This window comes from Drosophila sechellia, chromosome X (genome assembly GCF_004382195.2).
Source record: "Drosophila sechellia strain sech25 chromosome X, ASM438219v1, whole genome shotgun sequence".
Classification (NCBI taxonomy): Eukaryota; Metazoa; Arthropoda; class Insecta; order Diptera; family Drosophilidae; genus Drosophila; species Drosophila sechellia.
Window position 1 is genome coordinate 3,121,212 of NC_045954.1, and position 21,758 is coordinate 3,142,969.

The following is a 21,758-nucleotide window of genomic DNA, read 5'->3' on the forward strand; positions in this document are numbered from 1 at the left end:
TTGCCTTCTATAGTTCACCTATTAATTATCTTTAATTGATTGGATTTGGAACATCGACAGAAGGCATGCTCAGTAGTTCAACAAGTATTTCTCTCAGTGCCGTAGCCGCCTCTCGCTCGCACTCCCAGCTGTGTTGGCGCCTGGCTCGCCTTCGCCTCAATTCGAATTCGTTATTCGCCTCGCTTCGTTCGTTTTTCGCCGCCAACTGCTCTGCCCGCGGCGACAGCGACGCCGGCGCAGGGTCTCGTTTTCGCTTTCGCTTCGCATCGTTTTCATCGTCTCCGTCATATAACAACGTTCGCCGTTCGCTCCGCACACACAATTTGCGTTTAAAAAATTCCGCAAAAACGCAATTCCCGAAAATCGTGCACAATTCGTGAAACGGTAAAAAATCGGTCGAAAACCGCGGATTAATCTGAAAAATCAACAAAATATAACGGCGAAAGCGTAGTGTGTGCATAATATTAAGGCGAAGAAGAAGAGGAAGAGCGAAAGAGGACGCGGTGCAAAAGGAGGGAAAATGGGATGAAAAGCACAGTTCCAAAAGGCGAAAACAAGTGGAACAGACAAATAAACAAAACAGCGAGGAAGAAGAAGACTGTGAGAGAGAGAGAAAGGAGGAAGAGAGAATTTCAGGAAGAGTGAGAGCGGGAGCGCAAACTAGTGCATAAGAAACAAAAACAACTCTAAATAAGTTGAAATCACACAAGCATAACAAATCAAATTAATACCAATCCAAACCAATAAATAAATTACATCAATTTATTAACAATTTTTTTAAAGGACACAATTATGTAGGTGACAAAGTAAACCAAATATGTAGATACGAATTGATTAGGAAACTGTGAAAGCCTAAGGTAACGCAAACAGAAAAAAACTTAATTAATTGAGAAAAACAAAATGCCAAAAAGAATCGCAACAAATAGAAACAAACCCGCTGAAAAACAAAAAAGGCCACCCAACCTCTGGCAAATTTTAATGTTTTCAATTAATTGCTGCGGCCCAGTTTAAAAGTGGCGATAAAAAACCAAAAGCGCCAAAAACAAACAAAAGAGAAAAACATTTTTTCGCCGGGCGCATAAAACGGCTCTGACGTCGGCGTCGACGTCGGCAGAGCAGCGACTGTTGATTTTTATCAGCGCAACAACTGCGAACCGAAAAAAAAGTTCAACACTCACACAAGTAAATGGGAAAAATCTTTTTTGGAGGACATATTTTTTTTATGTTTAGCTCTTTTAATTTAGAATCGAGCATGGGTTTTGTTTTTAAACCATTTCATTATGTTTGTGATCAGGATTATTTTCAAGTGTATGTCTAATGAGAGCTTCATGGCGGGCTGCTCCTTCCCCCAGGCATCTTTCCGTTCTTTTAAGGCTTTGTGACCTTGAACTCGCCCAGCTGACACATGGGCAGAAATGATCACGTTGTGCTCTATTGATCGGTTTTTTAATAACTTGCGATTTCCATTGAATGCTAGTACTCATCTTTGCCCGTCTCGAGTCCTTGATTTTATTTTCTTTTTCAACTAATTTGATATCATCTTATTCTTCCTCTCTGCTTCTGTTGTGCATTCAAACGAAAACGAGAACGAAAATCAAATCAAATCAAATTGAATTTTCAGCTCCCGTTTTCCACTGAATGGGATCCTTCAGACCTCCCCCTCCTACCCCTGCCTCTCGTCGCTCGCTCAATCCGCATCTCTTGGCCGCCTGCGACGTTGCCACTTTTCACTGCGAAAAGTCTAACTCCATCGGCCATCGCGCGTTGATTTCTTAAATGTAATTTACCACGGGTCCGGCATTCGGATGCGTTTTTCCTTCCCGACTCCCGGTTCCCGATTTTGCCGCTTTCCTGGTTTTCCCGACCTTCAAGGACCACGCCCCCAACATTTATTCTATTTATTTGCGAGGCAAAATTCTATTTGCTGCTTGGCTTGGCCGAAGCAAATCGAAATCAAAGCGAAAATTGTAAACAAACGGGTGGCTGAAAATCCGGAGCAAACATTCTGTTTTGCATAAAGTCCAACAACTCTCGGCTTAAACAAATCAAAAGTTTCCAGTTGAAACGGCGAGGAATCACAAAATCCTTGAAAGCATACATTCTCACACTCGCCGAAGTAGAACAGAAAATAATCAAGAACTGCGTTCCATTTATATATATATTTTTTTAATAATTGAGCTTTAAGTTCCAGAGATAAAGCCTCACAATCGACTTTCCCCATCACGATTCTATCTATTACAAGATACGCTCTATTCTTTTCCACAAACGTTTAAATATTGAGTTGAAACCAAATTGTTTAAATGGAACGTTGAATAACATTCTGCTTTGTCACACACAAAATGGGCAATAATTCCCAGTCGTACTTCTAGTCACGTATCGGCTATTAATAAACCCCCGAGACAACCCACGGAATTCCGAAGCGTCTTGGTGCTCAACACACTCACCCTTCTGCAGCCTCGGTGATCGTGCAGTGGTTATATTTTTATGGCCATGGCTGTGCAGTTGCTTTGGGCCCATCAAAAATCTTATGAAGCTATTGAAGTCTATAAATAGTTGCAGTATGGGCTGATTGCATTTTTATGTTCGCCATGCACTGTGCAAAACAAAATATGACTGCTTCGAAGTGTTTAATACGAACTGAATGTTCGAGAATATAGATTTGTGACCGCCACTGTGAACTACACTACACAATCGCATGGTTGGAAAACCAAAAGGCCAAAGTTCAAGTGATCGTTTTGGATCAGATGCGATCTGATTTCGATTCCAATTGATTGGATTGGATCGCTTTGTTTTGTTTGGCGCCGTCTGAGTCTCTTCAGACTTCCCGAGCTAATCGGCGGTGTTTCTTGGCTTTTATGGCTCACTGTAGTGGCCAATTGTTGCTGTAGCTGTGGCTTTCCATTAGCATTTGAATATTGATTTATGGCCGCGAGTGTTATACAGATTTATGGCTAATATGTGTCCCAGCGATTGTTTTGGTAGCTCCAAGTTTTCGGCTCCTCGAGAGGTTTACTAGCGCTATCTCGCTTTAGCCATAAATCATGCTGAAGTGTCCTTAGTGGGTTAATCAAAGAACAGAGTGAGAGAGAGAGAGAGAGAGAAAATACAAAAAATGCAAAAGGAAGGGGTGTGAGCTACTTTCGTCACTAGAATTGCTCTGACGATAAGCCATTATCTAATTGATAGCAAATTGCTGACTGATGTAAACGATTGAGGGCCGCTCGGTGTCGGACATTTTATTTGATTAATTGATTGATGGCTGGATGCACTCAGCTGTGATTGACTAAGCCGGGGGGTCTCCATCGTGTTAGTTGTGCAGGGAGAGAAATGAACTGGAAAGTTCGATTAAAGCAAGCTGGTTATATTGAAAACACTTTATTCAATAGCTTATCAATTTCATTCGAAGTGCATTTTCGAATTTCCAATCTATGCACGATGATTTGCCTAATGAGAAGATTGTTCTATTTTCGATGCAGTGTAACCTCCCTGGGAGATCTTCCAGTGTGTGCGTGTACCGACTTTTAAATGTAGTTTTATGCGATGATTTATTGGCCAATTGCATTATCATGCCGTCCTCTTTTTGCACGCACTGTGTGGTTGCAGATTTATCGATTTTGTTTGGCGGTTTTGCAGTTTGCTTCTAAAAGTCTGACTCCCTCCCCTGCCCCAAACGAGTTGCCGTCTCTTTCTGCGATGTGTGCGTGAGTTAATTTAAGCCTCTTTTTTTCTTTTATTATTTTTTTTTTTTGCCCCCCTCTTACGAACCATAAATTTTGTATTTATTGATTTTCATTTATGCCTTCCTTCCTGCTAAACAGCTGCTCCACTTTACGACCCATCCACCGCCCAATTCGCATCTTCAATCTCCATAACGGTAAGCAATGGGAATCTGTATACCCGTCGCTTTCTAGTGTCCATGTGCCCGTCTCTTTCCCGTGGAGCAATTACGTATTGTATGAAGTTCACCGCAAGCACTCGCCCGCCCCTCTCTTTCTATCGTTGAAAAGGCCCCCTCGTTGGCTCGTTTCTCATTTTTATGATTCTCATTCCATCGACAAATAGGGGAATGCGATTGGGGCGACGAGGGGTTAAGAGGTTTGAGGTTATGTTATGGGCTAGGTGATAAACTTTTCGACGCGCGCTAATTGGATAACTCAAAAGTTTTGATTAATTCGATGCGATAGCTGCTTGCGAAAGGTCGCAGGGGAAACAAAAAGTTTAAAAGCAAAAGGCATCAAAAGCAGCAAATGTTTCGAAAGGTCAAAACTATTTTCAGACTAACAGATTAGGAGTAAAGGATATACATGCCTTATTTATTAAGAATTGGGTCGCAACTTGGTAAGGCCGCTTAAATATATTTATATTTTTACGAGCCTCTTCAGTTCACCTAATTAATAGCTCCTCTATGGATTTTCTTCTATATCATTGCATCGTTTTCTGTACCCTGGCTAAAATCGCCTCTTAAGTGCTTTGAAGCACTATTTACATTGAAAATTCCTGTGCATGTAGAATTTATCTCAACATTCTCGGAGCAGACGCAGCAGGAGCAATAATTGCAAAATGCCAGGAAAACCGTTAGGGAAAATGCGAAAGAAAATGTGGGGTTCAAACCATGTGTGTGCGTGCGTGAACTCATAAGCGTGGTAAAATAAGTAGGCGTCTGCCTAATGCCATGGAACACACATAATTCAATCAAATCAAATTGAAAATATCTGAGAAAATGTTTTGGCATTTATATTTTTTAATCAAGTGATTTCGCCAGAATGCTTCCTGTTGCTTCTTAAAAAATTAACGAAAAATAATGCTCGGGAAAAACTAGGTCGCCTGCTCGCTCCACTTCTGTACATTCCCCCATATCCTTGGCGGAATGAGAAATTTATGCTGCTTCCAGCGCAGGTGGAAAAGAAAGTTTGCATTTTTTTACTCCAATTGCGTGTGTGTGCTCCTGCTGGGAAGCCATAAAACTGCTTGCGGAATGAAAATAAATCGCCCGGGGGCATAAAAAAGAATGATCATTTGGAAACGGAGAGGTATTAAAGGAATATTTAAATAGGAGCCGGAAAGTCTTTAATCGCGTTCAAGGGCTATGGTTAATTAACTTTTGAAGCGGATACATTCCAGGAATTTTATATCCTGCCACTGGAAAGTATAGATTTCAATTTCCGCTTTCCGTCACATGTTGCCTGGAAAATCCACATCAAAGTCAAAGATTTGTGCTCCGTGCAACGGATGTGTCTTTGTCTCTAAAAGAGACATTGATTTGAATGGCAAAGTGAATGTAAATGCTAAAATGTCACGTCATATCTATTGATATAAACATTGGATCCATTGGCCCAGACATTTCGTTGCTACCGAATCCATAAAACTAGATTTTGATAAATTTCCTTGTTTGCCATTTCATTACTTGGCTGTTTTTTTCCCCCGTCTTCATGATCGTTATAAAATTGGTTGCCCTCATATCTGCACCCAACAACGCTGGGCTTTTACAATCTAGAGAATGGAATGAACTTGCTAGACAAGCGACGCAATTTACAGAACCCCATTTATGAACCTGGTCTGAGTTTTATGGTTGTGGAAAAACCAAACCATAAGCCCCCCTATAAATGCTATTTATAAGGTCTGGTTTTCGAGAGAGTTATTAACATATTATGAATGTGATTTCCATTGTGTTTTGAAATCTGTCGTTCTATAACTTTGATAACCTGCTTTGCATATTTTATCGTGCGATATTCTCAGTCTAAAACTATCAATTTAGAAATTGTTTAGCGTTGATATAACAATGTCTCACCATTTTGCGGTTATTTATGCACCCGAAGCCACCATTTTAGGGACACATTTGTTTACCAACTGCGAGGCACGATTACGATTATTGTTGAACCAATTTTGCGAGGGCCCAATTAGCCGGGCTCATCGGCTGCCGTTTTACGATCCGATCCGAGTTAATTGCCCGATCTTTATGGCTTAATGACCGATCATTTCTGCTATATATCTGTTGCCCAATATACAATTACCGATATGGCGTGGCGCGATGCAATTTCGTGTTCGCCCAAAAGGTGAGTCGTGAACCTTTTGAGCGCAACTGTACCATTTCGGGGGAACATCAGTCTGTGTTAGGGCGCAACAACTGTCACTCTAGTTGCTGGCTTGTTTTTTTGACTGGTGGGAAAGCAAAACACATTTCCATTTGCCATTTCCCTCGTACTCTTGTTTTCTTTGGCCCTCTGTCTCCTTTTTTTTTTGCCACTGCCAGTGCTTTTGTCTTTGAGTCAAAGTTGTTTGGCAAAACTTTTGCACAGCAGCCAAAGCAAAGTTCCCCTTTTCGGTCCTCGCCACTGGTTTTTCTCTTCCTGGGTCAGGAAGTATTTTCAAATTGCATAAAGTCGCTTTCAGAGCCAAGATTTCAATTAAAGTTGTTTCTTTTGCATTTCTGTTCTTTTTTTTAGCAGGGCTGGAAATTCGATTGGTAGCAAAGTGGCATGACAAAAATGCCAGGGCTTAGGGATCTTTTTCTTTTAAAGCTGATTTCAAAGCCCTTCTAAATTAATTGTAGTTGCCGGTCTTACCACATTCGTCGCTTGAACTTATTGAAAAGCCAACGTTATTTCCTATTTTCTGTTCATCTCGCCACCTCGAAATCCTTACTTTCCCATCATATCTGGTCCAGTGGGACAGAGACGGCCGATGACAGAAAGACAGAAGATCTAAGTAAATAAAAACGTGGACTGCATTACATTAAAGTTGATCTAATGACCGAATACGTGATCTGACTTATGAAAAGGTGGATTAAAAATGGGAGGGGGCGTGACCATTAATAGCCGCAAAGCGAATTAGCTAAAAAAAAATAAGTACTGCAAAAATATAGAAAAAGTGGTCGAGAAAAGTTTCTTAAGAACGAGAAATTAAAGCCGTAAGTGCAGCGATAAGCCAAATTATATTCGAATCGAATTATTACATAAAATCCACGAGCCGAAGTGGCGTGGCGTAACCCGAATCATCCTCCAAATAAAATTAAAGCACTTACAACATTTTCATTGCATACATTTTGGGGCAGGGAGGGGTACGGATTCGGGGGGCGGGGCTAGCGTTATGAGCTCTCTGACGTAAAAGCTCTCACACAGATACGCAGATTGTCGGCAGCATCGCATAAATATTAATAAAGACATAAAGAATTGATTGAATCGAAAGCGAACGCACTCGTGAGCTGAGCATTACGTGAGGCTTAGAGATGGGCGCGTGACAGCCGCACAAATTAGGGATGGGAATATTCATTTCAATGCCACAAGTTTTGTGCATAGTTGTGAATATATATTCTTTGTTTTCTTTCTTTGTTTTAACACATTTAAGATGAGAGTTTGCGGTATTGTTCAATTCTTTTTTTAGACAAAACTTTGGAATATTTGTATACTTTTGTGTACTAAAAGTATCTAACAAAGAACTCGGTTAACTCGCTTTCATCCCGAAATATATTGCCCCTTTTTAATGTTATAATTTTGAGGGTTTACAAGTTGTCTTCTAATGAGTTTTGTGTGCTCAAATTGAAAATTTCAGCTTGAGCAAATACAGAACACACACAGCACTCGGAGTGGGAGAACGGGGCATTCGGCGGGGATGAAAAGCTGTAAATTGTGCGGTCGGCGTTTCGGGATCCCGAGTTCTTGATTAGGCGATGCTTCACTTGATAAACTTGCCCGAAAATCCCCCTTCTTACCCGCCAAGAGCACACATTTTGTTTTTCATATGGAAAATTTCCCTTCACTTTTTGGGTGTTGAAAAGGTTTCGGCACAAATATTTTTATGTAAATTGTTCCTGGCATTTATTCATTTATATGTGTGGGTGCCGGTCTCCATGCGACACATGTACATTGTTCTTGACATTTTCATAATTTAACTTTACTTAACCAAAAAAAAAAAAAAAAAAAAATGAATAAAGGGAATAAAAACATATGCATATAGAAAACAACACTTGACTTACAGTTCATTTGAAATTTGATTAGTGCGAAAACTTGTATTTCATTTTCCCATTTCTTTATTTTTTCCTCATTTCCCTTATTTTCTTATATTCTTCTCGAGACATTCTTCGTTTGTTCTCAAGAGACTTTTTTGAGATGAGCGAGACTCAAGCACGTTTTTTGCCCTTCAATTTGAAGCTTTTATTTTCTTTGCGCATTTTTTTTAATGAGTTGTTGGAAAGTAAAGGAAAAAGGTAGACGAAGTGGATAAAGTTTTGAGTTTTTCTGGCAACAGAATGCTTTTGCTGAATGCTCTTATTGTCGGAAATAATTATTATGCTAAATAAGGTTGCCAGACATTTAAGGTTTTGTGCCTAGTAATTGACACCTATAAATCAGTATTCATTTTCACAAATTGTTTCACAGCCTTTAGCAGTCTTCGTTTAAAGTAATATTGCTCAAACTAATTCCATTTAGTCCTGACAGATTTAAGTTGAATATATGCATGTAGGCCCCAAGTGTCCGCAGGACGTTGACAGCTAGCGAAACTTGTGCAAAAATGGCACATAAGAAGCAGATCTTCAGGTGGCAGGGGTGGCTCAGTGGTTTCCAAGGGGCTCAAGGAGAATGAAAGGAGGCACGACAAAAAAGCAACGACAACACTTAATGTTGCATACTTTTCGAGGTCCTTGTGCCAGTAACGTTTCCGTTCATTCTACTTTTACGCTTGCTTTGACTGTGTGCGTCCACATGGACACACATGGCCAGCTGGAAAAACATGGGCAGAAATCACACACACACACACACACACACACACACACAGGCTTACTTGCGCCTTTTGATTTGTGCGCCTACCTTGAATTCTCCCTCACTTGTGGCTGCTCATGCTCTAAATTTTACTTAGACATCGCCGCATAACTTGGCAGTAAAATAGGATCTTATTTAGGTAATGCTTCTTTTATTTTTAATAGATATCTTAGCCGTATATTCTGATTTCTAAGTCTCCAACGGCTCAGATTTTCCAAATGTTGTTTCCAGACTTCAAAACTTCCATACTTCGCATTCCATTAGCTCGTCTTGTATCGCAGATTTTCATCTGCTTTGCATCCGCTCAATTCAATTCATCTCACATTTCACCTTTTTCCGAGTCTTTCTTTCCACCCTCTCCCTTTCCCTTTGCTTTTCCCTTTAACAACTCGTGACAACTCGTTCTTACACTTGACTTTTCTTGTTTCGCATTGTTCTTATCTCACTTGACTCTCGGCACTTTTGCACTTTATTACACTTCCGCTTTTGCGATTTCAGTGCGCTTCTTTTGCTTTTCCGCTTTTCCGCAGTCGGTTGTGTGTGGCGCCTTAAACTATGCTATGTTTCTTTCATATGCAGTCGGCTGCCTGCCTGTGTGTGTGCGGTTGTGTGTGTTTTATTTTTCATATTGTTGGCTGGATTGGATTGCGACTGCCACTTTACTTGCGGGCCTTAGGTTTTCCACTTTTCATCTTTTTCAAAGCCTGCAGCCATTTCTTTGTCTTCTGCTTCTGTGTCTCTTTGAATGTCGGACAGAGAAAAACTTAAAGCAAGCTGCGAAATGTTATTAACAAAATGCATGGAAACATGTTTTAAATTACGATTTCTTTGGTTGAAATTATGTGTTACTACTTTAATGCTTTCATATTAATATTAATTCGAATCTTCCGATGCAACTTTTCCCAACCATTTCGAATGAAATCGCCAGTTTTGTCCTTCACATATATTTTGTAGTCACGTCGTAAAAGGAATTGTGAGTGGGTGGTTAACCCTTTCATGGAAGTGAGTGCCGTCAAACAGAAATATATATTAATATACCTCAATGTGGCCGCATTTATATACGTCTTACTGTCTGCCTGTCTCCCTCTCGCTTTCCCCCATCGCTCACATCGCCTGTCAAGCTGTCTCTTTTGGTCCTTTCACGTATTTGCATTTGTATTAAAAACGCTTAAAGTGGAATTTTATTTCTTGTTTGGCCCTTTTAACAGCCTCTATTGGCCCTCTTTGTTTGGCTTCTCCGTTTATTGCTGCGTCCCTCGCTTTTTGTATTTCTAATGCCATTTTCATACGCACTTCCATCGCTTTCCTTTTGGCGGCTGAAATATTCTTATACGATATTTTTTATATGGCCAACCAAAATTGCGATGATGTGAATGTGAATGGAAAGCGAAATCGATTTGGTTACGAAGTACAAGAAATAAAGAGCATCTTAGGCAGAAATAAAAATAAATATTCATATATTTTTGGGCAACTTTCTTCGTGCTTTGTACTTATGTAAATTCACATATTAAAAATATATTTTAAAAAAGATTAATATTATTTTAATGTATGTGAATAAATACATCTACTACTACTACTTTGCTGCGCCTTTTGGCGCAAACTGTACCGGTTGTGTGTGCTGTGTGTCTGTCCCGTTTTGTGTTTTTGTGTGTGGTGGCAACTCTTTTATGTTTGCGTCGAAATCCTGCAGGGATTTCTCCTACTTATCGGGGAGAAGGCCCAGTCCACTCCACTCGCACTCATCATATCATTCTGCTCTGCTGCTCGCCGGGCATTTTCAATTTCTTTTCATTTTGCCGTTTTCATTTTCGTTATTTGGTATTATTTTTTTTTTGCCTTTTCCGTTTTTTGCCCAGCAATCAACGCACTATGAAAAGCCATCAGCAGGATGAAGCAAGTGGATGTTGTGTAATGGTCTTTATTGTGTCTGTTAACGGATTTTGCGAGATTGCCACTGGCCCACTTTTAGACGTCGCTCCCTTGTTGCTTTTAATTTTAATAAATGCTCAGCGGCTTACACAAATCATCGCGCTCTTGCTTTTAAAGCAGACTTTGGGGCTTTGGCCACACTATAGTGTTGATATAACGATCAATTAAGGGCATTAAGCCGCATCCCCACATGCGTGTGTGCATTAAATATGTAATCGCCGGGCCGGAGATAATTATGCCCGAAGGTAAAAGGCAATTGACTTGGCTTTGGCTTGCTTCCTTCACCCGCCTTGAGCCGCCAGCTTTATACGCTTTTACCTGGATTTTCCCTGCCCACCTCCTTTTTCGCCGCCAAGGTCGTCACCATCAACGCCTTTTAAACATTTAATTTTAATTTAATTTATGCACACACTGACAATCACTACCATCACTTCCACCTTGTGGCTGCTCGTCGCATCTCAGTTCACCGCACACCACGCACAGAAAAACCAGCCATTCACTTGGCCATTCGACCCGGAAGCCACCCGTCCACCCTTCCACCCACGCAACCCACTGGGCGCAGGTGCATTAAATGATTATCAACTCATTAAGTCGCCTGTATCAGTGATCAGTTGACTGAAAAGCTCAAAATGGTTTCAATTTCGTTGCATTTCAACGTAATGAACAAATTGTAGTTCTTTGGGGGAAAGTAAATTATAGAATAGAACAATGAAGAGAAATCCGCTACGAAAATGAAAGTAGAAACACGAATGGAATTGTTGGCTTTTATTTATCAATGTTTCAAGTTAGTTTGAAAATGTATAAAGTACTTGTTATTCGCCAACTGAAGTTGTGTTTTTAGGATGAGTTTTTCCGTATGTTACGTTTCGCGAGCGTTGGTATTTTCCGCCTTTTTTCTGGCTCTAACTACTTGCAGTTTGTAACGCCTCGCAAGTGCCATTAATGTGCTCACACAGATACCGAAACGCGCACACACACACAAATACACAAATACACAAATACAGCGAAGCCCACAGATTCGCACGCACACAAAAAAGGCTTTGGCTTTGAGGCTGACTTGAGTGCTTATGCATTTTTGTTGCTCCGGCATTAGTACAACCGCACACTCAGTCAACGGACAGACAGATAGCACATCCAAACGCACTCGTACATACACAGATACAAAGGCAGATACAGATACAGATACTCATACAGATACAGATACTGGAGGGAACACAGACACACACGCATAGGCAGTCGATTGTAGCTACAAGCATAATCGTTGCTTATTGGCAGCTGCTGCCTGCCATCGTCGAGCGATAAAGATGAAAACGCTGATGGCGCAACTGTGCGAAAGAGACGGGCAGCAGTAGGGCGGCAGAGAAAGAGAAAGAGATATTCTCGCCATCTTCGCTTTAACGAAAGTCAAAAGAGAAAAATCCACCTGATTGCGGAAAGTACTTTAAGCGCAGTTAAAGGTTTTCGCGGGAGTTTATTCTCGAAACAAATATTCTCTTCTCACAAAAACTTTGCTTTGTGGGACAATTTTCGCAGTCTATCTTCATAGAGTGCTGTTTCCTCGGCCAAAAGGTGACACTTTGGACGCTTGATGAAATTAGAGCAAATTTCGCTGATGGAACGCCACTCGCGCTCGCACACACACACACACACACAACACACACCCACACCCACCTGACTTTTAGAGTCCTCCCCTTTTATGGCCTTCAGATCTCCTGGCCTTAATATGAAGCATACTCTTAGGCAGCGTTTTCACTGTCACATTTAATTGAGTTTCCCTTGGCTGGCGCTAAAAGCAACGTCGTTTACAGCACCCTCCCCATGGATCCGATGAGCATTTTTAAGATTCCACAGCTGCGCCTCTTCTGTGCCAGTTGTGCCACCATCCTCCACTCCATTTCCTTCATTGTTCTCGTTGGCATCATTTAATTGTCATAAGACTTCGTTCCTTTTGCCAGGGGATGTGCCCAAAAACGAGCGTCATATGTATATGCTGCGATCCAAGCAATTTTCCGGACTAATTCCATGCCAAAAAAAAGAAATACAGCTGTCTGTTCTGTCCACCTTCTCTAGAAGAAGGATCACATGCAATTAGATTTTAAAAAAGGTGAAGCCTTTACTACGTAGTAAGTTAAATCTCTGATATTCATGTTTAAATAATACATTCGACAATCATATTATAAAATCGTCACAGCTCGCTAAAAATACGCTTTGCGAGGGTATAGAAAGTCAGCTGTCTGGCAATAAACTTCTCAGCGTTAAGAAAAAAAAAAAACTCGAGAAATGTGCGAGGAGTCCGCTTGACGTCATCAGTTTGCTATTCAATTTGCAGCTACAAAGGGAAGTACGGCTCATAAAGCGAGATGAAAGGCAATCGATGATGGGTGAAAGTGGTGTGGGTTAGCTCGTAATTCTATTGAGTTTCATATTTAGCTTTAATGTAATAAATTTCTCAGAAACTTTCTCGGCCTCCGGCTAAATCAGCTTAAAAGTAGGCAACACAATTTGCAGGCCAAACTAAAACGCTCACACACACACACACACACTCTTGTCCACTGCTAACCCGATTTGCCAACACTTTTAGTCTTAATTATATTTCTACATAATTTAATTGCAATCTCTTCTGCTACTTTTTATTTGCCTATAGTATATGATGAGTACGTGTGTGTGTGTGTATTCTCCTTAAAGTGCAAAATACATTTTTCGTGAATTATGCAAGGGAAAGGGGCGCTTAGGTTACGTGTGGCAAGTGGGGCGTGGCAAGTGGGTTAAGTGTGTTAGCTAAAAATGCAGGGCAAACAGAGAGAGAGAGAGATAGAGAGATAGAGAGGGAGAGAGACAGAATTGCACGGCGAACATCAAATTAAAATATATTGCAGCATGGCATATTGACGCCGGATCATAGCTGGGCATATTTATTATTTAATGTCTCATGTTAATGAGGATTTAATAATATCGAAGTACTTAATAACTTATTAATGTGAAATAAATGCATCCGAATCTGTGATTTGGTAATCGATTTTTTTCTCTAAGTGCACAGCGAGGGAGAGCAGGCATTTGACACACATATGCAAATTGCAACGCCATTAACGGGGCTTGTCCGTGTGTGCGTGTTTATCCCTGTGCCTGCGTGCGTGTGTGTGTGTGTATGCACTATGTAGTCAATACGTTTTGACACTAATTTGGTCAGCATTTGCATTGAGACCCATTGAGAATGGCATTCGCCAAAGGCCATCGTCAACATCATCGGTTCCATCATCAGCATATCGGCATTATCATGATTTGCATTTCCATCTCCAATCACCTTTCCCGCCAACGCCCATCCCCCCGCTCGGATGCCATATCCATGCTGTGTCCATCCTGTCCAGCACAAAAGCCTCAAATTGCAGCTGGGCCAACAAACTGACACATCTAAGACTCGGCAGGAATGCGAACAGGAAATGATGCAGCCCATGCGGCCCATCCGAGGGTTCAGGCAAGTGGAAAGTGAAGTGGGAGTTAGGGACCTTCACTCTTGGCCATTCTGGGGCTCGTTAGCTGGCCAAAAAGAGTGGAGAAGAGACAGGGCGAATGAGTGCTGGCCATCAAGAAAATATTATTATTTCTTGAGAAATTCGATATCTAATCGTTTTTATGAATTATCGGAATATCGGAATTATCGGAATAACTATTTTAACTGCTTGTTCGACAGTCACATTATTGCAACACAAAGCACTTAATTGGATGTGAAAAATCTACTGATGTAATTAAATCCATTACGTTCGTTTTATGTTTCATATGTATATATTATTTTCTCTGCCAGTTAGTTGTACTTCTTTTTCGTAACGGTCACAAGATATTGTTTCACATTCTTCGTTTAATTAAATTTTATTTGAGCTTTTTTGAAATATTCCGACTGCAATTGTGTAGGTGAATTGTGAATGTAGTCGTCGTGGGCATCTCCTATTTTTTTTTTTGCTGGAAAAATGCTTTGTATGCCTGGGAAATCATCTCATGTGAAAAGTGCGTAATGAATGCAATTCCTGCAATTTTTCCAAAGGAAACCAGATACAGAGCGATTGAGAGGGGGACGGGGAGAGTTATGCTTGTTTGCTGCATGAAATTGTACTATTTCGCAAGCAAATCCGAAACGCAATCATTGAAGTTTGAAGGTTTTCCCCATGCACATTAAGCATACGCAGCGTTGGAATAGCTTTGGAATAGCTCTTCACCCCGATTTTAAATGCTTTGCCAAATATTTTATCCATTACACCATGCATTTTGGCCTTGTCCCTTGTTCCTCGCCCCAATCCCCTCCCCCTCCCCCCTCCCCGCAAACTATGCGCATATTTTGAAAGATGTTTTGCATTAAGAGGGGTAGCATTATTTATGACGTCGCTGGCAGCGGATATTAGGGCTGATGATAATGATGATTGCGATGGCGATTATGATTTCTATGGCTCTGCTCTGCGCTGCGTTGACGATGTTGTTAATGGAAGGCAGTGCACTTCCCACCCCACCCGTCACTTGAGTTCCACTTCTACACACACTTTGAAGTGCCAAGTAGTTTGAACTAAATTTCGAGTGATGGATGCTGGTTTATGGGGGCTTCGAGGGCCTTAAGGGCTTAACGGGGTTCAAGTGGAGTGCAGCAGCTTTTGGGATGAGTAATTTGGAATCAATTTGACTTGGCTATTTTGGATTCAAGCCACTTAAGCTGGGACACAAATCTCTGCGCATTCGATTGAGTATGACTTAGTCCTACTTGATTCAATTTAATATCATTACGCATTCTTCGGTACTTTTAAACTGTTCCAGTCTTCCGCTTCAGTTCTAGAAGTTTTATTTTCTTTTTCGACTGTCTGCGTCGATTTGGTCAACTTTTATTCTCGGTTTTTCCCCCTTTCTTTTTTTTTGGCTTTGTTTCTATTCGGTGTGGCGGCGCCGTGCAGTCTGAAAGTTTTTCTTGTTGTCTGACGAGATTCGTATTTCGATTTGTCTCCTTTTTTTTTTGGGACAGAGGCAGCGTTTTTATTAATGAAACACTGTGTCAACACTTTGCGAGGAAGCGAGGTGGCGAATGGAGAGCGACAGAGAGGCAAGAGGGCTGCGCACACAAGTACAATGTATAAATATTATGTAAACACGCAAACAATGAAGTGATTTGTTGCTACTTAAATTTAGCTCCCGAGAGGGATCCACCAACAACAAGCAGGAGGAGGTGGCTGGAAAAAGGGGGAGGGGATGCTGCACACACACACACACAAAAGCAACGGCACTCATACACAAACAGTTGCGGGCAGGACAGTAGAACTAAGTAAAAGAAGAGGATGATAGTATTTCTTGAATTTGAACAGCAGTGTTGGAAAACGTAGTCTGTCTTTTAAAATTATCATATTAACGTGTACGTCTTAAGACCTTTTTAGCTGTTTAAACTCATTTGCACTTTTATTTTTGAAAATCTGGCGTCTGGACTATTGACCGCTGCTGTTGAAGTATGCGCCTAGCCAGAGTGGAATTAGTTGCAAAAGAAAAGCAGAAAAAGCAACAGAGAGCTGGAAAAAAGAATTGAAAGGAAATATTTATGTGGGTGTCTGTGTTTGTGTTTTTGGACCAGTGGCAAAATGTGTGTGTGTGTGTGTGTGTGTGTGTGTGTGTGTGTGTGTGTGTGTGTGTGTGTGTGTGTGTGTGTGTGTGTGTGTGTGTGTGTGTGTGTGTATGTGTGTGTGTGTGGCTGAACAGGCGCAGTCGCTGTGAAAGTAGCAAACAGGGCCCAAGGCATTCCTTGAAAAAGGGGCTGATGTACGCTCGAAAGGAGAAAGCGCAGAAAGCGGAGAAAGCGCGGCCCTGTTTCCAGCTTGTTTAGCAACACTTAGAAAAAATGGGGGTCACAAGAGTTGAGCAGATGAGGAGATTGAGGAGGGTCTCGAGGGCAGATGGAGGCGAACCCTGGAAGCCAAGGATTCGAAGGATATTGCAGTGCCACCTGTGACGCAGGCCTCTCACGCTAGATGGCGCTGCAATGCCAACTGGGAAATAGCGAAACGAAGTATGTAGAAGCACTCTTAGATGCTGCAGGATCTTAGAACAGCATGCTTGAACTGCAACGTTCTTAGTTTTAAATTGCAATTAAAAAACAAGCCAGTCTCTCTAAAAATGCACAAGTTTTTAAAAGATATGGTTTAGTATTTGAAGTCACTTTAATTCTTAGATACGCATACGAAAAACCGAATTGAATCATAGTTGCATTCAATATTCCTTAAGGAATACCTTTACTTACTCAAAGCTTAGGCTCATTTGCTAATTAAATGGAAATATTCTGCTTAAATTATTTCCCAAGCCCTCCTTGGACATCGCTCACCGGTATATATGTACATTTATTTAGAAAAAGGAATAAGAAACGTGTTCTTGCTGCTGCGCTTAATTCACTTTGGATGCCACATCTTGCCCGCTTTTCCTTTTGCCCCTTCGTGTCAAGTTTTCCTGGCCGCTATTTCCAGGTTTTACCTCTCGGGTTTTTCTTTTTTAATGCAATTTAAACAAATTAAAAAGTAGTGCGTGCCATATAGGGGAAATTGCACGGGGGTTTCAGCAGCAGCAGCTTCATCAACTTCTGCCTCCATTAGAATTCGTTACGCTTCCTGCGCTCGTAGCCTTATGACAACTTTAATTAATCGCAATTGAGTTAGGTTAATATTGGCTGTAAAAATAGCAGCTTTTAAGAATTAGCTGCCTGCGTTGCTCTCTGCTTTGTTTTAAGGAATGTACGGTATATTTTGATCCAAGGTGTACATGGTAAAATGTTTTTTATTTTTATTTAATATCTTAGAAGTTGGCACGTGAAACTTTCCTTGGCCTTCCAGTCCGGAAATCTAAAAACCCACCTAATCCCTCATCCTTAGCTTTCCTGCTTTGCTGCTCCCCTCGTCGGCCCTTTGCTGCATTGCCGGCTCATTGTTAAATCATTTCAATTATGGTTGAACTAAAAAGTAGCTAGTTTAGGTCAACGGCAGGGTTGTGTGCAGGCTGATGGAGAAGATACTGAGATAGCAGTAAGGAGCATCATCAGTTGGGTAAGCCGCTCAGGCAACTACAACAACAGCAACGATGAATGCCTCCTCTGGGTGTCCTTAATGCCCCCTTGGTCCTTGTTGTCCTTGTTATTGTTGGTGTTGTCCTGCGCTCCCCCACACAACATGGACAATTTTTGTTGTCTTCCTAACAAGGGAAAAAGAAAAGAAAAGAGATGTGGGAACCTTTACAAAGCGAAATCGCTACTCAAGAGGGAAGAAAAAAGCGAAGAGAAAGGAAAAGTTTCCCTGCACTTAGAGTCCTTTATGCGCTATATCCCATGTCCTGGTGTGTGCATGGGTGTGTGCAATAATTGTGCATTGATTATCATAATACGCTCGCAGCGCCATCAACATTGCGCATAAAATTCACTCGCAGCCACATAGACAAGCGTCCATCCAGCAGTTTATCCGCCAGTTTGTCAGTCACACGGAACGAAACGAAGGATGCGATATCTGTACTTTATATATATGTATATATATCTAAATGAAGCGTGGATCAGGAAACGGCAAACACGCAGAGATTGGAAAACGTAACAACAAACAAATTACGCTTTTCAAGTCCTTTTGGGTTTTCCTCCTGGAACGAAACATAATATTAAGTTAGTGTTAGCCCGATTTCCCTAGTCGCTCAAAAGTTAAGCACCGATTAAGAACCCTACCTTAAGTAAAATAGAATGTACAACATGTTGCTGAGTGCAATTTTTTATTGTTTTCAAATCTAATTTTAAACTTCATTATTAGTGCCTGGAACTGTGATTCTCTTTCCTGTTTTCCCTTATTTTCCTGGGCTGTCAGCGCTGACCGTTGATCCATCATTCGGGCCACGTGTCTGTCAACTGCAGCTCCAATTTTCCACCCTACCATCTTCTGTCTCGCCTCGCCTCGCATCTTACTCTTTCTCTTTCTGAAAAATAGAAAATCGAAAACGAACTTAGTTAAAATAAGAGCAAGTGCTAGAAAACGACATAAGTGTTAATAAGAAATTGAAAATCCGACGACGAAATCAAAATGCCCAAGGATGTGCGCGCCATTTTCTAGAGGACGAAATAGTCCATTGGGAAAGAAGTAGAGATTTTGTGCCAAGATGATAGCCACGTTGTTCATCATCTTTGCATTTATTCGCGCCTTTCCGTGGAGCAGAAAGCGAGGTCGACCTGCCTTGGCCTTGACCCTGATGCCGGAGGGCGGGGAGGATCATCGCGGCGATCTGAATCAGAAGGGTGAGAACAACAACCGGCCGAGACCCTCGATTTCGCTGGGGAACAACGGCGAGGCAATGGCGCCGAGAACCCGTCGAAAATCGTCGAAATTCCATGAGGTCACATTCAGTGGAAGCGTGGGCGGTGGCGACAGCGATGGTGGCGGCGAGGCCATCAATGGTGGTAACCCGGATGTAAGCCCCAGCAAACGACACTCCTTGAGCACCACCAGCAACTCCAGCTCGGCACCCTATCGATATCTGAGTGGGAGCAGTAGATCCCGGGGCTCCCGAGGCGATTGCCACGAGTACTACCAACTGCAACAGCATTCGTCGTCCCTATCGAACGGAAATCGTGGGAATCGGGGACTCAGCCAGAGAAGCGATACAATGGCCACTGAGGCGGAGGGCGAGGAGTTCGACGTGGATCCCATGGACGAGGACGATGAGGATCAGACCTACGACCGGGAGACCGAGGAGTTCTACAGCAATATACAGGATGCCACGGGCACCGGATCATCGAGTCGCAGCAAGAGGTCCTCGCTCTTCTCCAGATCGGATAGTTCCGCCACCACCACCTCGTCGAGCGGCGGTGGAACCTTTACAGGCGGAAAGCGCAGATCGGCTGCCTCTATCCTGTCCTCATCTATGTGCTCCGATCTAATGACCAGCGATCGCCGGAGCTCCACGGCCACGGAGTACAGCGTCAAGTCGGTGACCACCGGGAATACCTCGCAACGCAGGTCGAGCGGACGGATCCGTAGATATGTCTCCCGGATGACGATCGCCGGTGCCAGGAGACGCACCACGGGCAGGTAACAAATGAAGGGTGTTGATGTGCAATATATACTCCATTTATTCTTATTGTTTTAAAAGAATTATTGGCTATACAAGCTTCTGCCAACATTCAAAAAGTCAATTGAAATCATCAAACGGGCTTAAATGTTTTATTGTGAACTAAAAAAAAAACGTATAGTTGCTTTTAAAAATATATCAGTATCCCGATAGTCCAGCCTAGGAGCCGTTTTCCTGCTGCCACTGCTCGTGTTTGGCCAGCAGCTTCTGGCCCAAAGGCCGCACTTGCCGGAAGGCCTGCTCCACATTGGCCTCGATGGCTGCCGGCGATTCCTTAGCAAGCAAGCCGGTTGGTCGATCTCCAATCTTGGTGGCACAGCGCACCCGGTGCATGCTGATCTCCTTGCAAGCCAGACGTATTTCGTCGCCGGTGAACTGATCGGAGATCTCCACCAGCCGCTCGAGGAGTCGTGGATTCAGCGATATGCTGCTGCCCAAAAGTCGGTTAATCAAGCTACTTCTCTCCGCCGCATTGGGCAGCTGGACCAGCAGTTTCTTCTCGAAGCGCCGCAGGAAGGCCTCATCAATGTCCCAGGGCAAGTTGGTGCTGGCCAAGACGAAAACGCCGTTCAATGAGTGCTCCATACCGTCCAAAAGCTGCAAAAGTTCGTTCTTAAAGCGCTTGGAACTCTCGTGATCCGTGGCCCTGTCCCTTTTCGAGGTCAAGCTCTCGATTTCATCGAAGAAAATGACGGATGGTGCTCGTTTTGCTGCCATGTGGAAGAGAACTCGCAGGATCTTCTCGGATTCTCCCCGCCACTTGCTGACCATTATGCTGGCAGTTATATTGAAGAAGGTCACTTGACCCTGTGTCTCGGAATACAAAGCCTTGGCGAGAAGGGTCTTTCCACTGCCCGGTGGTCCGTGCAGGAGCAAGGATCTCCAGGGTTTCAGGCCATGTGCGAATAATTGGGGAAACTCAATGGGCGTTAGTACCGCCTCCTTGATTAACTCAATTGCTCGCTGATTACCGCAAACATCCGACCACTTGATCTTTATATTCTCCTGCAATATGGAAGTCTTGACCAGTTCCGCCAGGGATTGCCATTCCAGGGAGGAGAACAGAACATCATCACCTCCCAAATGACCATGTTCGATTTCACAAGCATTATCCTGGCCATTCGATTCCGTTGCAGTTTCCATTTTCTTTATCTGCAACGGCTGCTCGTTACTCAGGGCCTGCGTGGCTGCGCCGACACCTATGTGCCAATTGGCCAGAGAAGCGTCCGTGGTCGGTGGTTTCTTGGGCAATTCCTTGGCCGCCGGCTTTTCCTGCGCCTTTCCACCCACTTCCACCTTAATTTTGGCTCCCACTCTTTTAAGGATTTTCGGGTATTTACCAAATTTCATGTTGTAATAGGTGGCATACTCCAGGTACATGGCATCCAGATCGATATTGTCGCACAGCTCGTACTCGTCGGAAAGACGTCCTTCGGCTTTCAAGGACTCGGCGCTCGCATAGTATCCATTCTCCACCAGATATCGGTGCATTAGGTAGAGAATATTGCGGCGACGTGTGCTGAAATTTCTCACATCCTCGCAAAGAACCTGGGCAGCCGCCGAGGCCGTCACTCCGTATTTTCCCTGGGTCTTCATTAGAGGCTTTTCCGGGAAAATTGCGCGTACAACTGGGATGTGCTCTATCGGTTGTTTTGAGCCCCGGCAATTTGATCAACTATCTGGCGTAATTTTCCTGGCAGTCTGTGCTTCTCAGAAATAGTTTTTGCATGAAAATGAAACACTGGGTTGTCATAACGAATGTCAGGGGTTGCCATGTTACGCGTTAGAGGCTAACGTTTTTTTTTTTATTACATTTTCCAAGGCAACCACTGGAAATAATAAAGCTGAAAAACTATGGGTAGTAATTAAAAATGCAGGGTAAGGCAGGAAAACCACTAAAATCTAATACTTGCAGTAAGTGACTTGTGGTTTCTTCATTGTCATGATGCTAACTGCAACTAAACAAAGAGT

The 21,758-nt window shown here is 42.5% G+C and overlaps 2 protein-coding genes across 11 annotated transcripts in view; one reads left to right on the forward strand and one right to left on the reverse strand.

Annotated features, from left to right (window-relative positions):
• Positions 1-21,758, forward strand: part of LOC6616227 (cAMP-specific 3',5'-cyclic phosphodiesterase) — a 92,952-nt gene that overhangs the window by 47,811 nt on the left and 23,383 nt on the right. For 2 of the 10 annotated variants that reach the window (XM_032726721.1, XM_032726722.1), the window contains exons 1-2: positions 303-450; positions 18,650-19,747. The exons of the other annotated variants lie outside the window; for them this stretch is intronic. In XM_032726721.1, the coding sequence (XP_032582612.1) occupies positions 18,819-19,747 (929 nt within the window). In that variant the 5' untranslated portion in view covers positions 303-450; positions 18,650-18,818. Of the gene's footprint in view, positions 1-302; positions 451-18,649; positions 19,748-21,758 lie in introns of those variants that run through there. 10 annotated transcript variants of the gene reach the window in all.
• LOC6616229 (katanin p60 ATPase-containing subunit A-like 2) lies at positions 19,788-21,704 on the reverse strand. Its single transcript, XM_002040558.2, has one exon. It carries the CDS (start codon positions 21,381-21,383, stop codon positions 19,947-19,949), a length of 1,437 nt encoding a protein of 478 aa, XP_002040594.1. The 5' UTR covers positions 21,384-21,704; the 3' UTR covers positions 19,788-19,946.

Bases quoted from the DNA above. Each gene is read 5' to 3' on its own strand.
- LOC6616229 (XM_002040558.2), bottom strand. From the start codon at position 21,383: ATGAAGACCCAGGGAAAATACGGAGTGACGGCCTCGGCGGCTGCCCAG.